The 19980-nt window shown below is 32.4% G+C and overlaps 1 protein-coding gene across 2 annotated transcripts in view; it reads left to right on the forward strand.

Annotated features, from left to right (window-relative positions):
* The window catches only part of Nova1 (NOVA alternative splicing regulator 1), a 144133-nt gene that overhangs the window by 97307 nt on the left and 26846 nt on the right, over positions 1 to 19980 (forward strand). For both annotated transcript variants that reach the window (XM_023705308.1, XM_004645066.3), the window contains exon 3: positions 15745 to 15911. In XM_023705308.1, coding sequence (XP_023561076.1) covers positions 15745 to 15911 — 167 coding nt within the window. The remainder of the gene's footprint in view (positions 1 to 15744; positions 15912 to 19980) is intronic.

The raw sequence follows: 19980 nt of genomic DNA on the forward strand, positions 1-19980 counted from the left end.
TTGATAACTCTAATTCCTTTAATCTCCTGCCTTTCCCTTCTATCACCTTCCTTTCCCATCTCAAACAGGTCTGCCGATATATTTCCTACCATCTTTCCTTTATTTTACTTCTTATGTTTCAAGTTTCTTATATAGGAGAATCTATAGGATATTTAAATTTGTGTCTGACTTACTGTACTTAAAATTATCTTCTGAAGTTTCATCTACTTTCCTTCAAATCACGTGATTTTGTTTTTAATAGTTGAAAAATAAATCCATATACATTTGTCTGTTGATTATCATTTAGGATGTTCCCAAAACTCAGCTAATATGAGTCATGGTGCTATTAACATGAGTTGTATATGCTCAGAATAACTTCTATCTGTCCATTTCTATCTGTTTTTTTGTTCCCCTTGATTTTTTTTTTCCATATGACCCTATTACATAAGAAATCATGATTCTTATGTTTTTTTTATTAACTATTAAGTGAACTTCAATTTTCTGTCATAAAATGTTCATCTTTTGCCTTGTATTTAGCTTGAAATTTTCCTACCAGTATGGGCTTTCTCCCCTGCATTCTTAAAATTTAGGCACAAAGAAAAAAAGTTATTTTGTCCTTTAGTTTTACATGGTTTTAGGTATAGGTTTAGGTTTCTTGTCGCCAATTTAAAAATATTTATAAGTAGGGGCAAGGAAGAAATCACAGCACTTGCCTGGCAAGTACTAGGTCCTTAGTTTAAGTACTGATACCTGACCCCCAAAACAGGAAGTATAATGTTTATATAAAGATTGAAAATATAATTTTAAATGCTTGTATTGTATCTTTGAATTAAGTCTTAAAATTGTACTATAGAATTCCTGGAACCAACCTTTAAGAACTCTTTCCTAGAAAAATACAATTTTGTAGGTACATAGACTAATTCTCTGTCTCTTAATGTCAAATATGATTATATCCTTTGTTTCTGTGGTATTTACATGCAATACTATGCTGTATCTGCTCATAGCGTATGTGGATACCTGTATTCATGGCATAACAGTAAGGATACTCTAGGAATAGTTTCACTGTCAATAAAACCATTTTAGTGTTTAATAATAAGTAGTATTTTCACAATATTAATTATCTTAGTGATTAAATCTATTAACATAATTACTGTTATTTATATATTAATATTTAAATATAGTAATGTAATTAATATTATTGGTTAATTATATATATTTTTAAAATGATACTTTATCTGGGCCTATTAAAGACTCACTGAATAAATAAATAATATGTATATAAAGCCCTTTTTTAAAAAAATCCCACATTATCACTTAGCTTTTCCCCCTAGTAGTAGAAGAACCTTTTCAACCAGTTTTTACATAGAATTAGTTACGATCAATGTATTAATATTGTGCCTTAGTTCTAATATAATCTAACAGTTTGGTTAAAAAAATTGACAAGAGCATTTTTTTCCTCAATATATTATACTTGTTGGCATTGTAGTGTGTGTAGTAACTAAAATTGAATATTTTGATGTGGAGTAATAGTGTAAGGAAGCTTTCACTTGTAGTCAGTATTTCTAAAGGGACAGGTGAACACAGTTTCTGGAGTATATGTTGTATATATCCATTAGTATATACTTATGGCGTATATCTATGTCTAGTGTATGCATTATGACTATCACATAATATTGAATGCAGCATTATGTAGTAGTGAATCTTTATAAAAGGAAAAGAATCTAACTGTACTTTTCTATGTATCATTTCACATGTACTTTTTTTCTTTTGAGATTTACTTTGTATTTTCATGTAACCTACATAGTAAAATGTCATAATGTGGGTCATTTAAGGCCATAATTTTAATTCAGTAAATGAATAATTATTGACAATCTGCTGCGTACTGGACTAGAGCTGCAACTGTGAGCAAAACGGTTCAAGTTCCTGTTCTCTTTGACCTCTGATTCCATCAGAGAGAGACAAACAATGAAGTAAACAAATGACAACATTTTCAGAGTGGTGAAGGTCATGGAGCAAAGGAAAAAGTGTAATTGGGTTGTGTTAGGTAGTGATTGACAACTGTGTGGTTGTTAAGAAAGACTTGTCAGATGGGTATCACTGAGCTAAGCTTGTATGTGAGAAAGGAGCTGCCATGGGAAAAGCCAGAAGAGCAGGATTCCCAGGGTCAACATCAACAGGGAGAAAGGCTTAAGTGAGAACGCGTTGGCATGCTTCAGTAACTAAAAAAGACTTGACTCCCTGGAGTGCAGAGAGTAACATGAGATGAGGACTGAGAGCTAAGCCCAGGCCAAATTTGATGGATTTGAAAGCTATAGTAACAGGTTTAGATTTAACTCTACCATTAGATGAGAAGTCACTGGTTTTAAATGAGTAAGGTACCTATGATTTGCATATTCTAAAAGTTACCCAGTAAGGAGTAAGAGGTAGAAGAATAAAAAGTAAAGCAGACTGTGGCAAAATTATCAAACGCTTAGCAGACTGTAGCAGATGATGGCAAATACTGAGTGGGCAGCAGACCTATTCCGAGACAGTGCAGGCTTAGAAGAGGAAAATGTTCCCCCAGAAGAAGCAGCAATTAATCATAATACAATTCTGTGATATTTACACTCATGGAGATAAAAATTATCTTAGAAGATAATAGATACTAGGAATCCAAAAAAGAAATTGTTTTCATAAGAAAAGATGGAAAAATATGAAACACCAAAATACTGGATGTTTTCTTAATTACTGTAACTTAGCATTATGCCCACTATTTTCTCTTGCCTGAACACTAGCAGCTCATTTTCTCTGCATCTGCACTGGTTTTGAGTCCAGAAATTTGAAAGTAAAGAAGAAATGATGACAGAAAGAAAAAGGATGTGGCAGATTGACCCTGGAATATGACTAAACATTTGATAAATAGTAAAATGTTCTACTTCATATTATTTTAATGGAATGGACCTACTGTGATTGTATAATTCCTGATATTGATAGACCAATGAGGAAAAGATACAGGTAATGAGACATTGAAGGATTGTGGTAATTAAGTGTTGGGGGTGAGTTGGCTCCAGTGAACTAAGTGAGGGCTGCTCAAGGATTTATGCACAGGGAGCCAAACTGCATGGAAGGCGGATAGGAAACCAAGAACTAAGAGATCCCTTTTGAAGGGAAAGCCAGAGGGTGACAAAGAGCCAGTTATCTGTCTTCACATGGATCAGAGGCTAGTGAGTGACCAGGGGTCCAAGGATCTGTCTTCAAGTGGATTAGAGGTCAGCAGGACAATCCGGAATCAGGAGCTTGGAAGCTGTGAATAACTGTATATTTCTGTGTCAGTGTGTGCATGCAACTGACAAGGAATATCTGTTGCAGCCCAAGTAATGTCTAAGCTGGGGTTCTTTCACTTATGGCAAGCCTCACTCACACTATTGTAATAATTCAGAATGAAAGAGGTAAAGGGCAGAACTTATTGAAAAGAAGAATTGGAGTTATAAAAGTATAGAAAACCAGTTTATAATATTATGAAACTTACATTTTTAAAATTACAATGAGTAAGTCAACTAAATTCAGTCCGTTATGCCACAAAAACACAACTACCTGTTCTAAGCTGCAGTCACAAAGGTTTGTAATTCATATATTATCTATTTTCATGTCTCCACTTTCACTAATAACTTAAAATGTTCTGATATTCTTTCATTTGTAATTAAAGATCCATTAGTCATGTAAAATAATACAACTTTTAGCAAATTTGGTAAAGTTTGAACAGTTTCTTTTTCACCTTCAGCCTCAAAACCATGTTTTTCTTTTACCTAAATATGGGATAGTATGCTTTATGTATTTTGTTGTTTGTGCTCAGCATCATGGTCATAGAATAACTTTAGTGCCCAAGAAAAACATTGAACATCAAGATGTAGTAGTAATGGGTTGTAATTTCTTTCTTGATAAAATAGTGTAACTTTTTTCGTCAACGTTATAAAGGAAAAACTCAATAGCTGACATCACAATAGCAATTACTGAAAGCTTTCCCATGTAATAAGGAAGAGAACAATGATGTCTGTTTTCACTACTGCTATGCAAACATGATACTGGTAGTTCTAGCCAAAATAAGCAACAAGAAAGCAAAAAGATACCTTACTTGGAATCAATAAAGCTATGTCTGTAGATAAAGTGATAGCTATATGTAGAAAATTTCAAATAATCCACAAGAATGCTACTAAAACTAATAAATTCAGTAAAGTTGTGGGGTACAGGAAAAAGATGTGTTTCTATACACTAGCAATCAACTCTCTGAAAAGGAAGTTATAAAGTAATTCATTTTTTGTGGAGTCAAGAATAATAAAATACCTTAAAGAAAGAGATAGAAAACAAATTTTAATGAAATTAAAGGCAACACTGTCTAGGCAGAGAGACTGAATATTTTTAAGATGTTAGTATTCCTGAAAGCAATTTTCAGATTCATTTTAATTCCTATTAAAATTTCAGCGCCGGGGAGATGGCTCAGTAGAATAAGAGCTTGCCTGGCAAGTGCAAGGGCCTGAATTCAATTCCTGGTTCCTCCAATAAACAAACAAACAAACAAACAAACCTTTCCTTCCTCAATTAAAAAAAAGTTTTTTCCAGAAAAGGAAAACCTGATCTTTAAATTCATATGAAAGTGTAAAAAAATCTATTAATATATTAAGCAATATTGAAAAAGAAAACAAAACTGTAAACATTTTCTAATTTTAGAACTTACTACGGTGCTACACTAATCAAAGCAAATGCTTGCTTGTATAAGCATGGACATATAAGGTAATTGAATATTATGTAAGACCAGAAATATACCCATGTATTCTTGACCAGTTAATTTTTGACAAGAATACCAACTCTCTTCAGCGAGAAGAGACCAGAGACCAGTATTTTTAACAAATGGTGCTGGGCAAACACTGGCATAAGAATGGAGTCAGAACCCATACAAAAGACAACTCAAACAGTGCTAGGTACAGTGTCATGCATCTGACATTCCAGCTGCTTAGAGAATGAGGCAGGGAGATCACTTGAGCCCTAGGTATATGAGACCAGCTTGTGTAATATGAGATGCCGTCCAACCCACCAGTGAAAGTGAATTCAGAAGGACACTTAAAAAAATTGAAACAATACCAATCTGAGAGCTAAAGCCATAAAACTTTAGAAGAAAATATACAGGTTTGAGGGTTTTTGTTATTGTTGTTATTTGTTGTTGTTGTGGTTTTTGGTACTGGGAATCAAACTCAGACCTTGTGTTTGCCAGGCCGGCGCTTGTACCACTGAGCTATATTCCTGGCCCCCAGATAGTTCTTTGTGACTTTGGATTTGGGGAATAAGTTCTTTGGTATATTGCAAAATGTAGCAACAACCAAGAGGAATAAAATGTACTGGACTTCATTTAAATTTTAAAACTTCTGTGCACAAAAGGAAGTGAAAAGACAATTTCAGAAAGGGCAAAATGCAAATCAATCACCTTTTAATATCCAAATTGAAAATGGAAATTGCATTTGACCCATTCTGGGTGTCTTCCTGAGTTAAAAATGTCATATTTCAGTGATATATGCATATCTGTGTTCATGGCAGCACATTTCTTAATAGCTAAATCTTGGAAGTGATCTATATGTCTTATCAATAGATAAACTGATAAAGTATATATGCAGTGGACTACTATTGCTCCATAGTGTCAGATAAACTTGAATCATTTGTGGGAAAAGGGATACACTTTAAATCATAATGGTAAGTGAAATAAATTAGACACATGAGCTTAAATGTCATATACTTTCTTTTACATGAGAAATCCAAAGTAGTTTTTAAAAGAATAATATAAGTCATTTAAAGAATGGGATAGATCTTCTACAGAAAGGGAGGGGACAAAGGAGATGGAAGGGGAAGGAAAAGTGAAATGAATTAAGATACATACATGTAGCAACTCCCCACAAGGATTGTAATCATCTATGAATAAAAAACAAAAATTAGCAAAAATGTAAGAGCCAAAATGAAAAGAACTTCTAAAAACCTCTAAGAAAAAAGGCAGTCAGTTACAAAAAGTACAACAAGGGAAAACAGTCTTGAAAGAGAACAAAATTAGAAACTAACAGCAATGTTATTCCTAACAAAGGTGGAAGTGAGGCATCCATAAACAGATAAATGGAAAAAATTGCTATATACATGAAATGGAATGAAGTATTATTGAACCATAAAAGATTGAAGTTTTAATATATTTTGTAGCATGAATGTACCTTCAGAACATTCCAGTAAAATAAGCAGCACAAAGGGACAAATGCTTTATTATTCTACCTCTAGTTAATATGTAGATTGAACATATTTATAGGGAGAGAAAGTAGATAAAAGGTTACCATGGCATGTTGGAAAGAGAATTACTTATTTATAGTATCTGAGCTCATATTTAGGATAATGAAAAATTTGGAAATAGTGAATTAGTGCTTGGACAACAACTTGAATATAATTAGTACTACAGAATTGCATACTTAAATGGTTACAATGGCCAGGATTATATGTGAAATGTTTTGATTGCCATTTTATGTAATATTGACAACACATAGCCTGTGCTCCAAATTAATTATTTTAATTTTTAATGAAAATTATGTATACTTTATCACTTGTCATTTTCCTAAGCTTTGTAAATGTAATTTTACATTCCTCTTTCTTGGTAAGGTAAAGGGTTATGTTCCTTCATATTTCTATATCAACTTGATATAGTGCACGTGTTCAACAACTTGGTGCTTGTTAATCATTCCCTGACTTAATAATTTGTTCTTTCTTGAAACCTGTGCACCTGTGGCCCTTGCCTGCATGTTAACTGTGGGCTCATTGTACAGAAGGTGTCATTGTCTAAATAACTCCTTTCAGAAAATAAGGAATAGTTACTGCTTAATCTTTATTGTATCTCAAAGACAGTAACTTTGTTAAATGTCAAAAATGGGTATTCTCATCTCTGACAAAACTAAACAAAAAAAAAAGAATACAAATGAAAGACCATTTTGTATCTGTATATACAAAATAGGATAGATATACAGCCACTTTCTCTTAATTCAATAAGAAGAAAGATTTGAACTAATAGTGTTTGGACAGATTATCATGTCTGGATATTGTGCTATGAAGAACCACTACGAAGACTACAATGTGTAATGTATTAATTATTGAAACTGTCCCACTAACCTGTTTTGAAATTGTCTCATTGCTATTTGTTTCTCAGTAAAATTAATAAAAAATAAATAATGGGTTATTCACCATAGATACCTTTTTCTCTCAGTTTATTTTCCCAGTCTGTTGCCCCAGCACATATCATTAGTGTGCCTTGTGATACTCACATGGCTTTCCTGTATGTGTCACAGCTGATCACACTTGTGAATATCTGAGCGTGATTCTCTATCCCATATTTGTTGCAGTGTTTCTACAGCTCCCAACGTCTGTAAAATTATGGAAGGAAATTTCTGTTAGTACATAAGGATAGCTAGAAGATAATTAATTATATTTGTCTTTTTTTCTTTTAAGGAAGGGTCTACAGGTGTTCAGGGTCTCACTACTAGATCAGACTCATGATTTTCCTGCTTACAGCCTCCCAAGAGCTGGGATTACAGGCGGGCATCACCACACCCCACTCTCAATTGCTGTCTCAGCGCACCCCTGGAGTGGGGCCGGCATGGCAGGTCTGGGGATCCAACTCCCGGCTCCTGCTTGCAGGCGCTTTAATTCGCTGAGCTATTTGGCCAACCTTTTAAATCACATTTTTTTTACAGCAGAAAAAAGAGTAGAAATCAGTGTTAGAAATGATAACCATGGGTAGGATGGTGACGAGACAGCAACTATCTTTTTGTATATATAAAATATAATTAAACTGTCAATGAAATTTTTCTGGCAATTAATATATATATATATATATATATAAATTTTTTCTGTCTTAAAAGGTAGAAATATTGACCAAACTGAAACTTTTGTGATGATCTTAAATTTAGAATAAAACCAAATTAAGAATGGATGGTCAGCTGTTGGTATAAACTGCTTTGCTTAAGATTTTAGTATCTATACAGATGGAGTACAGTATGTATGTGAACGATTTCCATTGTTATTTAAATTTCTGGTATGTGTGGTTTCAGGGTTTTTTCCAGAAGTTTAGAATTTCCTGTGCAGGTAATGTTTCATTATGAGAATGACTAATTAAGTTAGTATGCCATTTGCATGCATAAAGACGTTGACCAATGACCATAACAGTATGAAGCTGAACAGTATTTAATTTACTTGAATTTCATTTTCTCTTGCTCATATTGCTGAAGAATGACTGTCTTTTAGATTTTTCTGAAAAGTATATACTTATCCTTTGGCTTGATTAGATATATTTTAATGTTAAGGCATATTTTATAAACAAGTACTCAGACCTTCAGTATGTTACCTTGAAACTAAATTATGTTACATGGCATTTTAAAAATCTTTATAGTTTAAGAGTATAAGAGACATTTTCATACAGAGAGTTTAGTCATCTGGAGATGAAAAGTAATTATTACTCTGTGCAATAAGGTGTCACTTCCTGTGATTTCTGTTTCTACACATCCCTTTCTTATAATAGTACCTTTTGCCCTCCCTAATTGTAGACTAGAAAGTATTATCAAATGTGCATAACATTACAATAGTTTATGAGCTGCAATTATAATTTGAACTTAATTTTATGGTAGTTATTGCAAGTTCATTTATTGATCTGAAAATGTGTTATAAAAAGTATTAGCAGTAGGCCACACAGTTGGTAACCATGTTATGATGGTCTCACCTCTTCAAGAAGGATCAGTCATTTCTGTCATTTTAATGCAATAGTTAGAGGAATACTATGAGGAGGTTTACCGACATGACTTAGTGTATTTTAAGAAATTTTAGGGCTAGAGATTTGGGTAAGTGGTACAGCTCTTGCCTTGCATATGTAAGGCCCTGGGTTCAATCCCCAGCACTGCAAACCAAAAAATTTAAAAAAATTTAGTCTTGGCTGAATTTTTCTTTTCATAAAAAAACTGAAAAACGTGACTTTTGCTACCTAGTGTTACATTTCCAGTAGGTATGTGGTGTTCTTAAGAAACAGATCATTATTTGACAAGACCTTATCTCAGCATTTACTGTGTGTGTTTAAATCTTGTATCCATAAATTGGAGAGAATATTACTGGTCCTGGTTATTGTGAATACTAAATAAGATTTTGTATTGTAAATATCAGTATGTATATAAATTATATATCAGATAATTTGTATTACTGACAAATTCATGTGTGTATTGCATAAATCAAAAGTTATGTGTAAACATAAGGAAATATAATCACTGTTTAAAGCACTTAGAATAATCTGATATGCGAGTTACAAAATTGCTTAAAATTTTAATGTAGCTATTGGGGTGTGTGTGTGTGTGTGTGTGTGTGTGTGTGTGTGTGTGTCTCACTGGGATTAAGTAAAGCACATTCTACCACTGATCTACATCCTTAATGCTCTTAAATTTTTTCATGAGATAGGGTTTCGGTAAGTTACCGGGTGAGACATAAACCTATTATTTTCCTTTCACAGCCTCCTGAATTCTGGGATTATGGGTCTGTGCCATTCTTTCTTTTCTTTAAGTGAGTGACATGTATATTTTTTCCTGAGAGACTGTACAACTATATTACATCTAGCAAGCACATGAGCTTCCTTAAATGGGTCTTTTGTCCATGTTCTTATTGTAATAAACATGATAACCTAAGACATGCACATAAGTAATCTGTCTATAAAAGCATTAATAACAATAAGTGATTTTGCATAAAAAATTATAGTACAAGTAATTATAATTTTAGACTGAGTATACTGAAACAATTCATTGCAGATTATTACAGAAAAGACATTATTATAGTTTACAAAATTGAGATACCTACATACATTTTAAGCATTTAAAAAACAATAAAGTAATATTTTACCTAGTGATACTAATCCCAAGTTTGAAAATAAAGCCATTTTAGCCCCCAAAATAGCAGTTAAATTAGGTTTTACGGAGTCAAGAATTTCCTGTAGTTGTTAATAACAAGTTTTATTAATAACTTGTATAACTTGACAACTTTGATTGTCTGGTTATAAATCCATTGAAGATTAGAATGAGAGGACCCTATAATAATCAGATATTCTAACAAACATCAAGGATAAATGACAACCAAGGATAGAGGAAAGCTAAAGACAGGAACCTGTCACATAACCTCTATAGAAAGGTTCAAGATGTTGTATGTCTACCAATTCCCCAGAATGAATATTTCTATTATGTATTGCAAATATGTACTGATAAAAAGGAGGTGAAGCACCTTTTGTGAAAACACATGAATTCATAAGGAAGTCTCAAGATTTACACTTTATTACCCATCGCTGTATAGTTGAACCTTAACATCAAGAAAATATTAAATATACTTGAAAATATGTAATGCACTGCGAGCTATCTCTTGAGATGGTAGAAGCTAAAGATTTTTGGTAAGAAAGAAGCTTTGCCCATTCAGGATGTTAACTATCTGGAATTAGTAATTTCTCAGTGTAATGAGCTGCTCTTAGTGGAAAAAATCACTTTAATATTGTGTATTATTTTAAAAGTCAGCTTTTTCTAGTCACAAAGTTAATTGGCATTTCCATTTTCTTATTTTTGAGCCCAGTATTTTCTGAAGGTTACCACAGAAGTATTAATCAATATGCTATTTAGTGTATTAGTGTTATATTTTGAGATCTTTTACAGATCCGGTGCTTTTTTCAATTCTATAAAAGTAACAGTTGTACTTCTTATAGAATTAAATATATGTCTGCATTTTTATCCTACAATAGTTATGTTCTCAAATGGAAGTACAGGTTTAGTATCCCCTGTCTAGATCCATGGAACTAGAAGTATTTCATTTTAGAATGTTCAGATTTTTAGATTTGAAAAGATTTGTATAGAATTTACTAGCTGAGCATTTAGTAGGGACTCATTAAATGTTTATCAAGTGAATGAATGGGGTAAAAACCAGAACCCAGGAATCCAGGTGAACATTCCAGTAACAAAGTGATAAATTATAGTATATGTTGGTAATGGGGAAAACAGCATGCAGACCTGCGTAGCGTACGTAGCTCGGCATAACTGACAAAGGAATTCAGTGGCGTTATGGATGGGGCAAGCACCAAACTGCAGGAAAGTTGAGGGGCAAAAGCCATATTGAATAGAATTGAAATTGGATAGTGACAAACTAGAAAACAAGTATATATAGATTCAAAGAATCTTAAAGAATAAGGAAATTGGGCAGTGTAACTAGAATAAGGGCTTAAGGTCAAGGAAGACTTAAGTTTTATTGTTCTAAAAATGCCAAACAAGGGGCTGGGGAAATGGCTCAGTAGAATAAGCACTTCCCTGGCAAGCTCAAGGGCCTGAGTTCAAGCCCTGGTTCTGCCAAAAAATAAAAAAAATAAAAATAAAAATGCCAAACATATATAAAAGTAAAGTAGCACAATGATTTTTCCGGTATATGTTTCAGTATGCATCTCAAGAAAAGAATGAAAAAGAAAAAGAAATGCTGCGTTTTCATAATTTATCATAGTTACAACTTAAAATTAACAGTAATTCTTTGATACTGTGTACTACTCATTTTTTATGTGCTTCTGTGTTTCAAATAAAAGTTGTTTGAAATTGGTTTCAGTCAAACAAATTTACACCTCTTATTTGAATTTCTTGTTGCATAGAAATAATCCTTTATTGAAACTGGCTTAATCTATGTAAGATATTTTATATTATTGAATGGTATCCTTGCTTTTTTGTTATGTTATCTCTCTGTTTTTAGTATTATGTGCAACTGTAAAGTAGTATAAATGTTTCATTGGATTTAGGTTTAGCCACTTTGGGGCATGAACTTCATTAAATCACATCGTAAGGCACATACTATGGACTTTTTTTCCCCACATTTTTCATCATAATAATGCTAACCCCTGAATTATGTTGAAGTCACTTTAATGTGTTCATTGAAAATTCTTTTTAACTTTTCACCCAATATTAATATCTTTGCTTAGTCTCATTACATTTCCAAAAGGTAGTTTTCTACCTCATCATTGTCATTAAACATTGATGGAAAAATTACACATACTCTGTTGTTGGTAATGATAAAATACAAAAAGGAGTATTATGCAACTAGAGCAAGAGGTGTGGAGGACCTGGGAAGGGCTTAGTGAGAGCCCTCAGCAAGAGCCGAGGCTAATTAAAGGGCTTGCTCTAGTCAGTGTAGAAAGAATATATTTTATCGCTTATCTACGAAAACTTCTCTGTGACACCTTTTGGATAATTGTACCTGGTTTCAGGAACTTGTACATTTTTAACATTGCATGTGAAATCAAAAAGTAAAGTGATTTTACATATCCCTTTTTGTATTTGACAGTGACCCTTCTGGGGGTCAATTACAAATTTTTGTAATTTGTCCCTTAAAAAGTGCGTTTAGAATTGTTACTTTTATGTACCTATATTTTTACATTATGCAAAATAAGGGAATGTGCCTTTATTTAACATATTTTCAGCTTGTGTTACTAGTTGCAAAGAGAAGTAAGTGCTCCTGTTAAGCAAAGAAAATGATAAATAAGTGGCAGTTTAGTTGAGACATTAATGGAGTCTAAAAGCCTTTAAAATGACAAAATCTAGCAACTTTTTATGATGTGTAGGATCGCTTATTTTACACAGTTTGGTCACATACCCGACAGGATTCTTTATTGTAATTTTCTCATGAAAAATTATGGTTTTGTGTTACCTGAGTGAAAAGGCCTTTAAAGTTAAGAAGAATATGACAGCATGTATTCTGAGGGTTCTAGTGTTTCCCGTGATAGGTGTATCCGCTTCTCTTTGCTTCCCTTTTTTGTCTGTCTTCTTTTTGGAATAGTTCTAATAGAAGTTACAGAATTTCACCATCAGAGAATGTGGACTGTAACTATGAACCAAAAACTATGTTAAAATTGTGCTGTGCCCACCGCTATGTAGAATTTGATTTCAGACAATCATATCATTATGGTTCAGCAGCTTCCATTTACTGTTTGTTAGCCTATATAATCTGAGCAGTAATAGGATTTATTGTGGGGTCAGATGTGAAGTATATTATATCAAATATAAATTTTAATAACCATATGGATTGTATGATATCTTTAATTACTTAGTACCATGGTATATGTTTTTGAATACTACTTAAGTTAGACTCTGAGTATCCACATAAGAATATTATGCTGTTTCCAAAAGCAGTAATGTAATCTGACCTGTGTCTTATGTTGTCCGCTGAGTTCTCAGACTTTGTACTTACTTATTGGGTAATTAATGTGATCTCCCTTGAGCATCTCAATAAACTAGGTTTTACCTAAGACCCACAAAGACAATATAGACGAGTAAGAGCAGTTATTTAAGAGAAACAGGAAAAATTAAGCACAAACTCACATTGGGCTTTTCACGTCCTACCCTTCAATACAAATGACAGGTATAATTGCTCTCTATTAAAACGTCTCTATTATCTAGGAAAGTTTATTTTCATTTTTTTGTTACTTAAAAAAATTAAAATGTAATTTTGATATACCCATATAATTATACTTGTTTCCTAATTCTTGAGTTCATCAGTGTTTTCTAGAATAATATTTTACTATTACTTAAATTGAAACTTACTAGAAAAAATGGTTTATACATTATAATCTTCAAAGCAGCATAAACTCCTTGTGCTTACTTTGAATATTTGTATTCTCACAACTTTGTCCCTCAAAATATTTTTAAGAACATTTTATAAGAGCTGGTGAGATAGCATAGCAGACTAAGTAGCTGTTTAGGCAAGCGCAGGGACAGGGGTTCAATCTCAGGTTCCACGTGTCATGGCTGGTCCTGCCCCAGCACACTGAACTGGCTACGGAGTCTGGGCGTGGTGGTGCTCACTTATAAACCTAGTACAATGAGGCTGAAAACAGGAGGATCACTGATTCCTTGCTCTGTAGTGAGACCCTGTACCAAATACCTAAGAAAAACAAGAGTATTTTATAAATCGTCCCAATATATAGACTCAAAAAAATATCATGGAAGTAGAAGGGAGCTATTTTTAGTCTCCCTAATAAAGGAGATAAAGTAAGGGAGGGGAGGTATGCAAAAGCCATACTAAGGATTACTTAATTATGCTATATGTCTATTTGACAATACCACACTGAATTCAATATTTTTAAAACTAGTAGGCACTAAAAATACATTTAAAAGCCTGGGGATACAGCTCAGCAGCATAAGCACCTGCCTGCCAAGCATAAGGTCCTGAGTTCAATCCCTGGTACACACGCAAAAAAAAAGATGTTTGTAAAAATACATTTAAAAATTGTATAGAATAATTCAGAAGTTTGAAATAGTAAATATCTAAAGGTTAAATTATAGGTGCTTCAAAGTATCCATGTTAATTCAAAAAGAATTAACAGATTTTGAAATACCATCTCTTTTTTTTTCTGTATTTTTAGGGAAGGGTCTACAGGGTGTTTAGGGTCTCACTACTAGATTGGACTTGTAGTGATTCTCCTGTTTACAGCCTCCCAAGAGCTGGGATTAGTAGGGCCACCATGCCTAGTCTCAATTACCATCTCAGCATGCCCTGGGGGCAGGGCCAGCATGGCAGGCCTGGGAATCAAGCCCCTGTGCCTGCGCCTGCTTGCAGGCACTTTAATCCACTGAGCTATTTGGCTGGCCTGAAATACCATCTTTTGATTTTTTTTTTTTTTTCTAGCAAAAGATTTCTGAGAAGTAAGTTCATTGAGTTCATTGTTCATTTGTTCCTTTGGGACATGAGAAGATGATTACCATTGAATATCAGACTGCTGCAGTAAATTCTTAGTAGTCTAAAATACTGAGCACTTACTTTGCTTTAATATATATCTGTAAAATTGTAGTTGATTACACAACCTATGTAAATGACTTAGCCAATTTCATTTTAGTTCTGAGTACATTTTATCTATTTAATAAAAACCAAGTATCATGAATACCATTTTATCAACTGTTCATGAATTTCAAATTTCATAATTTTAAATGTCCTATTAATACTGATATTCTGCTTTTTATTAAAATTATATCATCAGTAATGATAGCATTGATTCACTAACTGAGGAAATACTTATTGTGAACATGTTAATATACCAGAGACTAGCAACCTGTGAAGATATTACCACACTAAGCAAAACTAATTGTCTACATGAAGGTTTCATTCTGATGAAAACACTTAAATATGAAATATCAAGTAGTGATTATTATTTCAATTAAAAGGACATGTAAAATGAGTAGATGTTAGAAATTTATTTACTGTGTACACTTTCCGAGGGATCCACCTCTGAGCCCACTATGCCACCATTATAATACATCTTTGCTTTTCGATTATACTGTCATATATATATTGGCTTTGGGTGGTTTTTTTTGTTTTTGTTTTTTTTTTTTTTTTTGGTAAAGAGTAAGCTTTTTGAAAAACAGGTCTATAGGTTGTCACCGATTTCTAACCCTAAGACCTTGAAATGAAACAACATCTTTAAATACTCAGCTTTTGTGATGTCAGTGAATTCGAAATGTACTCACAAATTCTCTGGATACCTGGTTTTGCTGGAATCCGGAGATCTTCTTTAAAACAACAATAAGAAAAGAATGAATAAAAGTGCTAAAAAGAGATACATATGCAGAGCTCTTCCTTTTCCCTCATTTTCTTTTATTGTCATTATAATATTCATTTGCATAGAATTTAAAAATAAAAAGGTGAGGGAATATTTGCTGAAAATAGATCTTCTGTCTGCAGGTACTACTGAGCGAGTGTGCTTGATCCAGGGAACAGTTGAAGCGCTGAATGCAGTTCATGGATTCATTGCAGAAAAAATTCGAGAAATGCCCCAAAATGTGGCCAAGACGGAACCAGTCAGCATTCTACAACCCCAGACCACCGTTAATCCAGATCGCATCAAACAAGTGAGTGTTTAGTTGGAAAATCAAAGAAAAATGCCACAGCATACTTCCTAACATGTGTTCCTTACAAAGAAGCCTTAAAGTTTTTTCAAACATATTAATAACACACCTGATATCATTTACTTGTTTAAAGGCTATGAAATCTTTTCCTTAGATTGATACATTCACATATTGATAAACTGAATTACGCCCTTACTAGTGTTACCCTCATGAGCACATTTGTGACTCTGGATTGCCCTTTTTACACTTACACAAATTTTTTCACTTATAGGAGCAATACTTTAAATCATACTACTTTTTAAATAAAGTATAAAAATTGAAACTATATCTTCAAATTTCCCGCACCCAATTTTAGTGATACATGTATTATAGTAATTTTACATATAGATTTCTGCTTTGTTGTCTTGACATTTTTATCAAAAAGCTGTATAATTTTTGTAACTAGAATTCAGTCCTTTGTTACAAATCAGATACTGTGTTTTGTGTATCTTGTATAGTATTTACATATATGTCAAAAAGGACCAATGTTGATTTTTAATGTATGGGATTTTTGTAAAAAAGTAATATTTACTTGATAAAATCCAGTGTGCATTTTTAAGACTAACGGTTCCCATGATGTAGGGAGAAGTGAAATTATTTAATGTTAAAATAAGATGGGTTCTCCCAATATGAGCAATTTTAAATCTCCATATCTGTTTGACACTTTGTGCTCTTAATTACTGTTTCTGCCTTTGCCATTTTATAATTAACAATTTAATGTGTGACTTAGCTTTACTATCAATAGGCTATACTTTCAAAAGAATGTATTTTAAATTCACAGAATATTTGGTTTGCAGAATATTTGTTTGTTGTAATAAATTTGAACTATATAGTTCATAGCCTTATTAATTTCATGTTTCTGAACTGAAAAAATTATACTGAACAGTGTTATTAGTCTACTATAATTTACCAAGATATAGATAAATATAATGCTAAACATGTATTAGGTAATTTCAAATTATAGCTAATTAGCTTTCTGTTAATTCTTTTAAAAATTATATCATGTTTAAATCACAAATGAACAGTTCTTATTCTATATAAAATCTTCTATGCAATACTTTGTAATATCAAATGGTTCAATTTGTATAATTCTCATAACTTTTCAAGGAATCTTTTTAGTGAAACATACACATATTTCAAAGTTGCAAATTTCAGTGATTTCTTTATTCTTCCCAGCCATTCAATAAATTTTGAAGTGTTTATTTTTATCTATGCTAGGTGAATACAAAGCCTAATTTAAAGGACAAAGACTTGAAAGTGATTTTGTAACTTTAACCAAACTTTTTAATCTAGATGTCTAGCTAAGGACCTCTGGGTTAGGATCATCTGAGGCTAAGAATTTACAGAATAAGCACTAACATACATGGACTTCTTACATTTTACCTTAATCTAGCCTATTATTTCCCTCTTTTCTTTTGTAACTGCTGTGAGAAAGTTCACATATTTGAGATAAAGGTAAACATCTTGATTGTTTAAAAGTAAAACATGTAGTTTGAGTAGTATGGTATCACTGGCAATGTATTGCAATTTATTTTTATAAGAAATACCTAGTACCGCCAACGGTAATCTGAATCATTATCAAAATTAAAAATTTATTTAAGGCAATATGAGACTTGCGGACTACCATATATCTATTGCCAATATAGATTTATAAGAACTAGGATTTTTAAAAATTTGGTTTATTTTTATTTGCCTTGTTTGGATAAGGATACTACTTTTTTTTTTTTTTTTTTTTTTGACGGAACTGGGGATTGAACTCAGATCCTTGCGTTTGCCAGTCAAGCGCTTATCCTACTGAGCCATCTCCCTGGCCCCGAGGATACTACATTTAAGAGGAGAATTAAAATTAATATTGGATAATTGAAGTTTGTGTACTGCATTCATTTTTAAACTTTGCTAATATTATGGATTAAAATTATTGTTAATTATATTTTCGTATAGTCAATAACATATACAGTAGTATATCATTTAACAGGATTTATTAAAAAAACAAACTAATAGGGCAACATATTTAATGCTTACTTTCTTTATAATGTAAAAACTGAAAAATTTACTTGATATATCCGGACAAGAGGTAGAACATTTATCTAAGATATTATAGAATAACTGGTTTTTTATACCCTAAGTTTATGATTCTCTAACTTGCTAGATACCCAGTTCTCCAGTGTACTACTTGTTACGAGAGCATTAAATAAGTCAGGTATATAAATACATGTGGTTAGCACTGGATTTCTGAAGAAATGCAGGTTTTGTACTATAAAATAATTATTTGTAAAATCATTTTTCTCCTTAGAACAGAAAAAATCTTATACAATGTTTATGTTTTAAATTTTAAGTTGGTTATAATCAAATTTTTGTTAAACAATATTTTTTATTCTTAACAATCACTATGAGACTTGCTTTGCTTTGAGCTTGAGTTCCAAGTATAGTTTTTAAACAATTGAGCTGGAGGCCAAAAGATGTAGCACAGAGGCCAAACATTTAGCTTGTGCTAGGCTGTTTTCAAGGCCCAGCGCAACCACAGCCCCGGATGAGTTGGGCATGAACAAGTTCAGAGTTGGCCAGGACTATATGATGAGACCCTATCTCAAAAACAAAGCAAAACATTAACAGTAATAATTTCTCGACTAGGGATGTAGCTTAGTGCTATATCATTTGCTCAGCATTCACAAGGCCCTGGGTTCTATTCCCAGCACCTCAAAAACAAAAACAAAATAATTTTTAAATATTTTATTGCCAGTTTTATTCAAAATAATATCTTTAAAAACTGCTGGGTCCATAAAAGCCTTTAACATTGCTATAGAAATAAATTCATGGGTTTGATAATTTTATTTCATGAAATAAATTCATGAAATTGTGGGTTTTATTGTTTTAGTTACTATATTTCTTCATTATTAGAATTGGAATTTTAAAGTGTTCTTGTTAAAATTATTCTGTATATCTAATATAGTCTAACAGAAGTATAGTTCTAAACAAGATTTTAAATGTTATGATTTCAGAACATGTTATGAATTTTAATAAGCTATTCTGAATTGTGTTAAGTAGTTCATAAGTATTTTATACGAATCATAGTATTATATCCAAATAAAACCTACTCTTAGTTATTAAGTGAGTGCTCAAATAACTGGTTTCTTAAGAATATAGAAACTAGTCTATATTTCTATATAGACTCATATATAGAAGTCTATATAGGTCTTTTGTATAATAAGTCTCATAGGTCTTTTGTATAATAGAATGATGGGAAGAAGTTTTGGTAGGTTTTTTCCTTGTTTGGTTGGTTGGTTTTTGGTTTCTGGAGACAGTGTCTTGCTTATGTAGTGCAGGCTGGCCTTGAACTCATTATATAGACCACCTGTCCTGGAAATTCACCATGATCCTCCTGCTTTTGGCTTTCCATTGTTAGGATTACAGGCATGTGCTACCACGCCCTGCTGTCATTTAGCCTAGCCTTATATCCAACTTCAGATATTAGATGTTGTAGACATTCTTAGTTCAGAATCTTTAAAAGAAAATTTTCATTAGGAAAGACATGGCTAGAAGCATTTCAAAGATTGCCTTGTTTTTTAAAAAAGTCAAAGTGAGATATGAAATGCACTGTCACTTAGCCCAAAGAATTTTATTTTCATCATGTACAATTATTAAAAATAGCACTTGTTAATTTTGTTTATTCATTATTCATTCATTCAATCATGAAATGCTTAGGTATTACAAAATGTATTAAATTATAGCTTTTTTTCTTGAAAACTAGTATGGGAGGTACCAGTGTTTAAAATAACATAAAAATGGAGAGCTGTATGTGTATTTCAAAGCTTCCGTGTAAATGTTATAAGAAGCACATGAAAGACGTGTAGGTTACAATGGGAATTAATAGTCTTATAAAGAAGTGAAGACAAACTTTATTTTGAAAATTGTATAAGAATTACTCAAAGAAAAATACTATTTTAGAAAGATGAAACAAAATAAATTTGGGGAGAATATCATATATTTGAATAGTAAGAAGTATGTCTGTTTTAGCAGAATTATAGCATTCATG

This window comes from Octodon degus, unplaced genomic scaffold, assembly GCF_000260255.1.
Source record: "Octodon degus isolate 3935 unplaced genomic scaffold, OctDeg1.0 scaffold00217, whole genome shotgun sequence".
Taxonomy (NCBI): Eukaryota; Metazoa; Chordata; class Mammalia; order Rodentia; family Octodontidae; genus Octodon; species Octodon degus.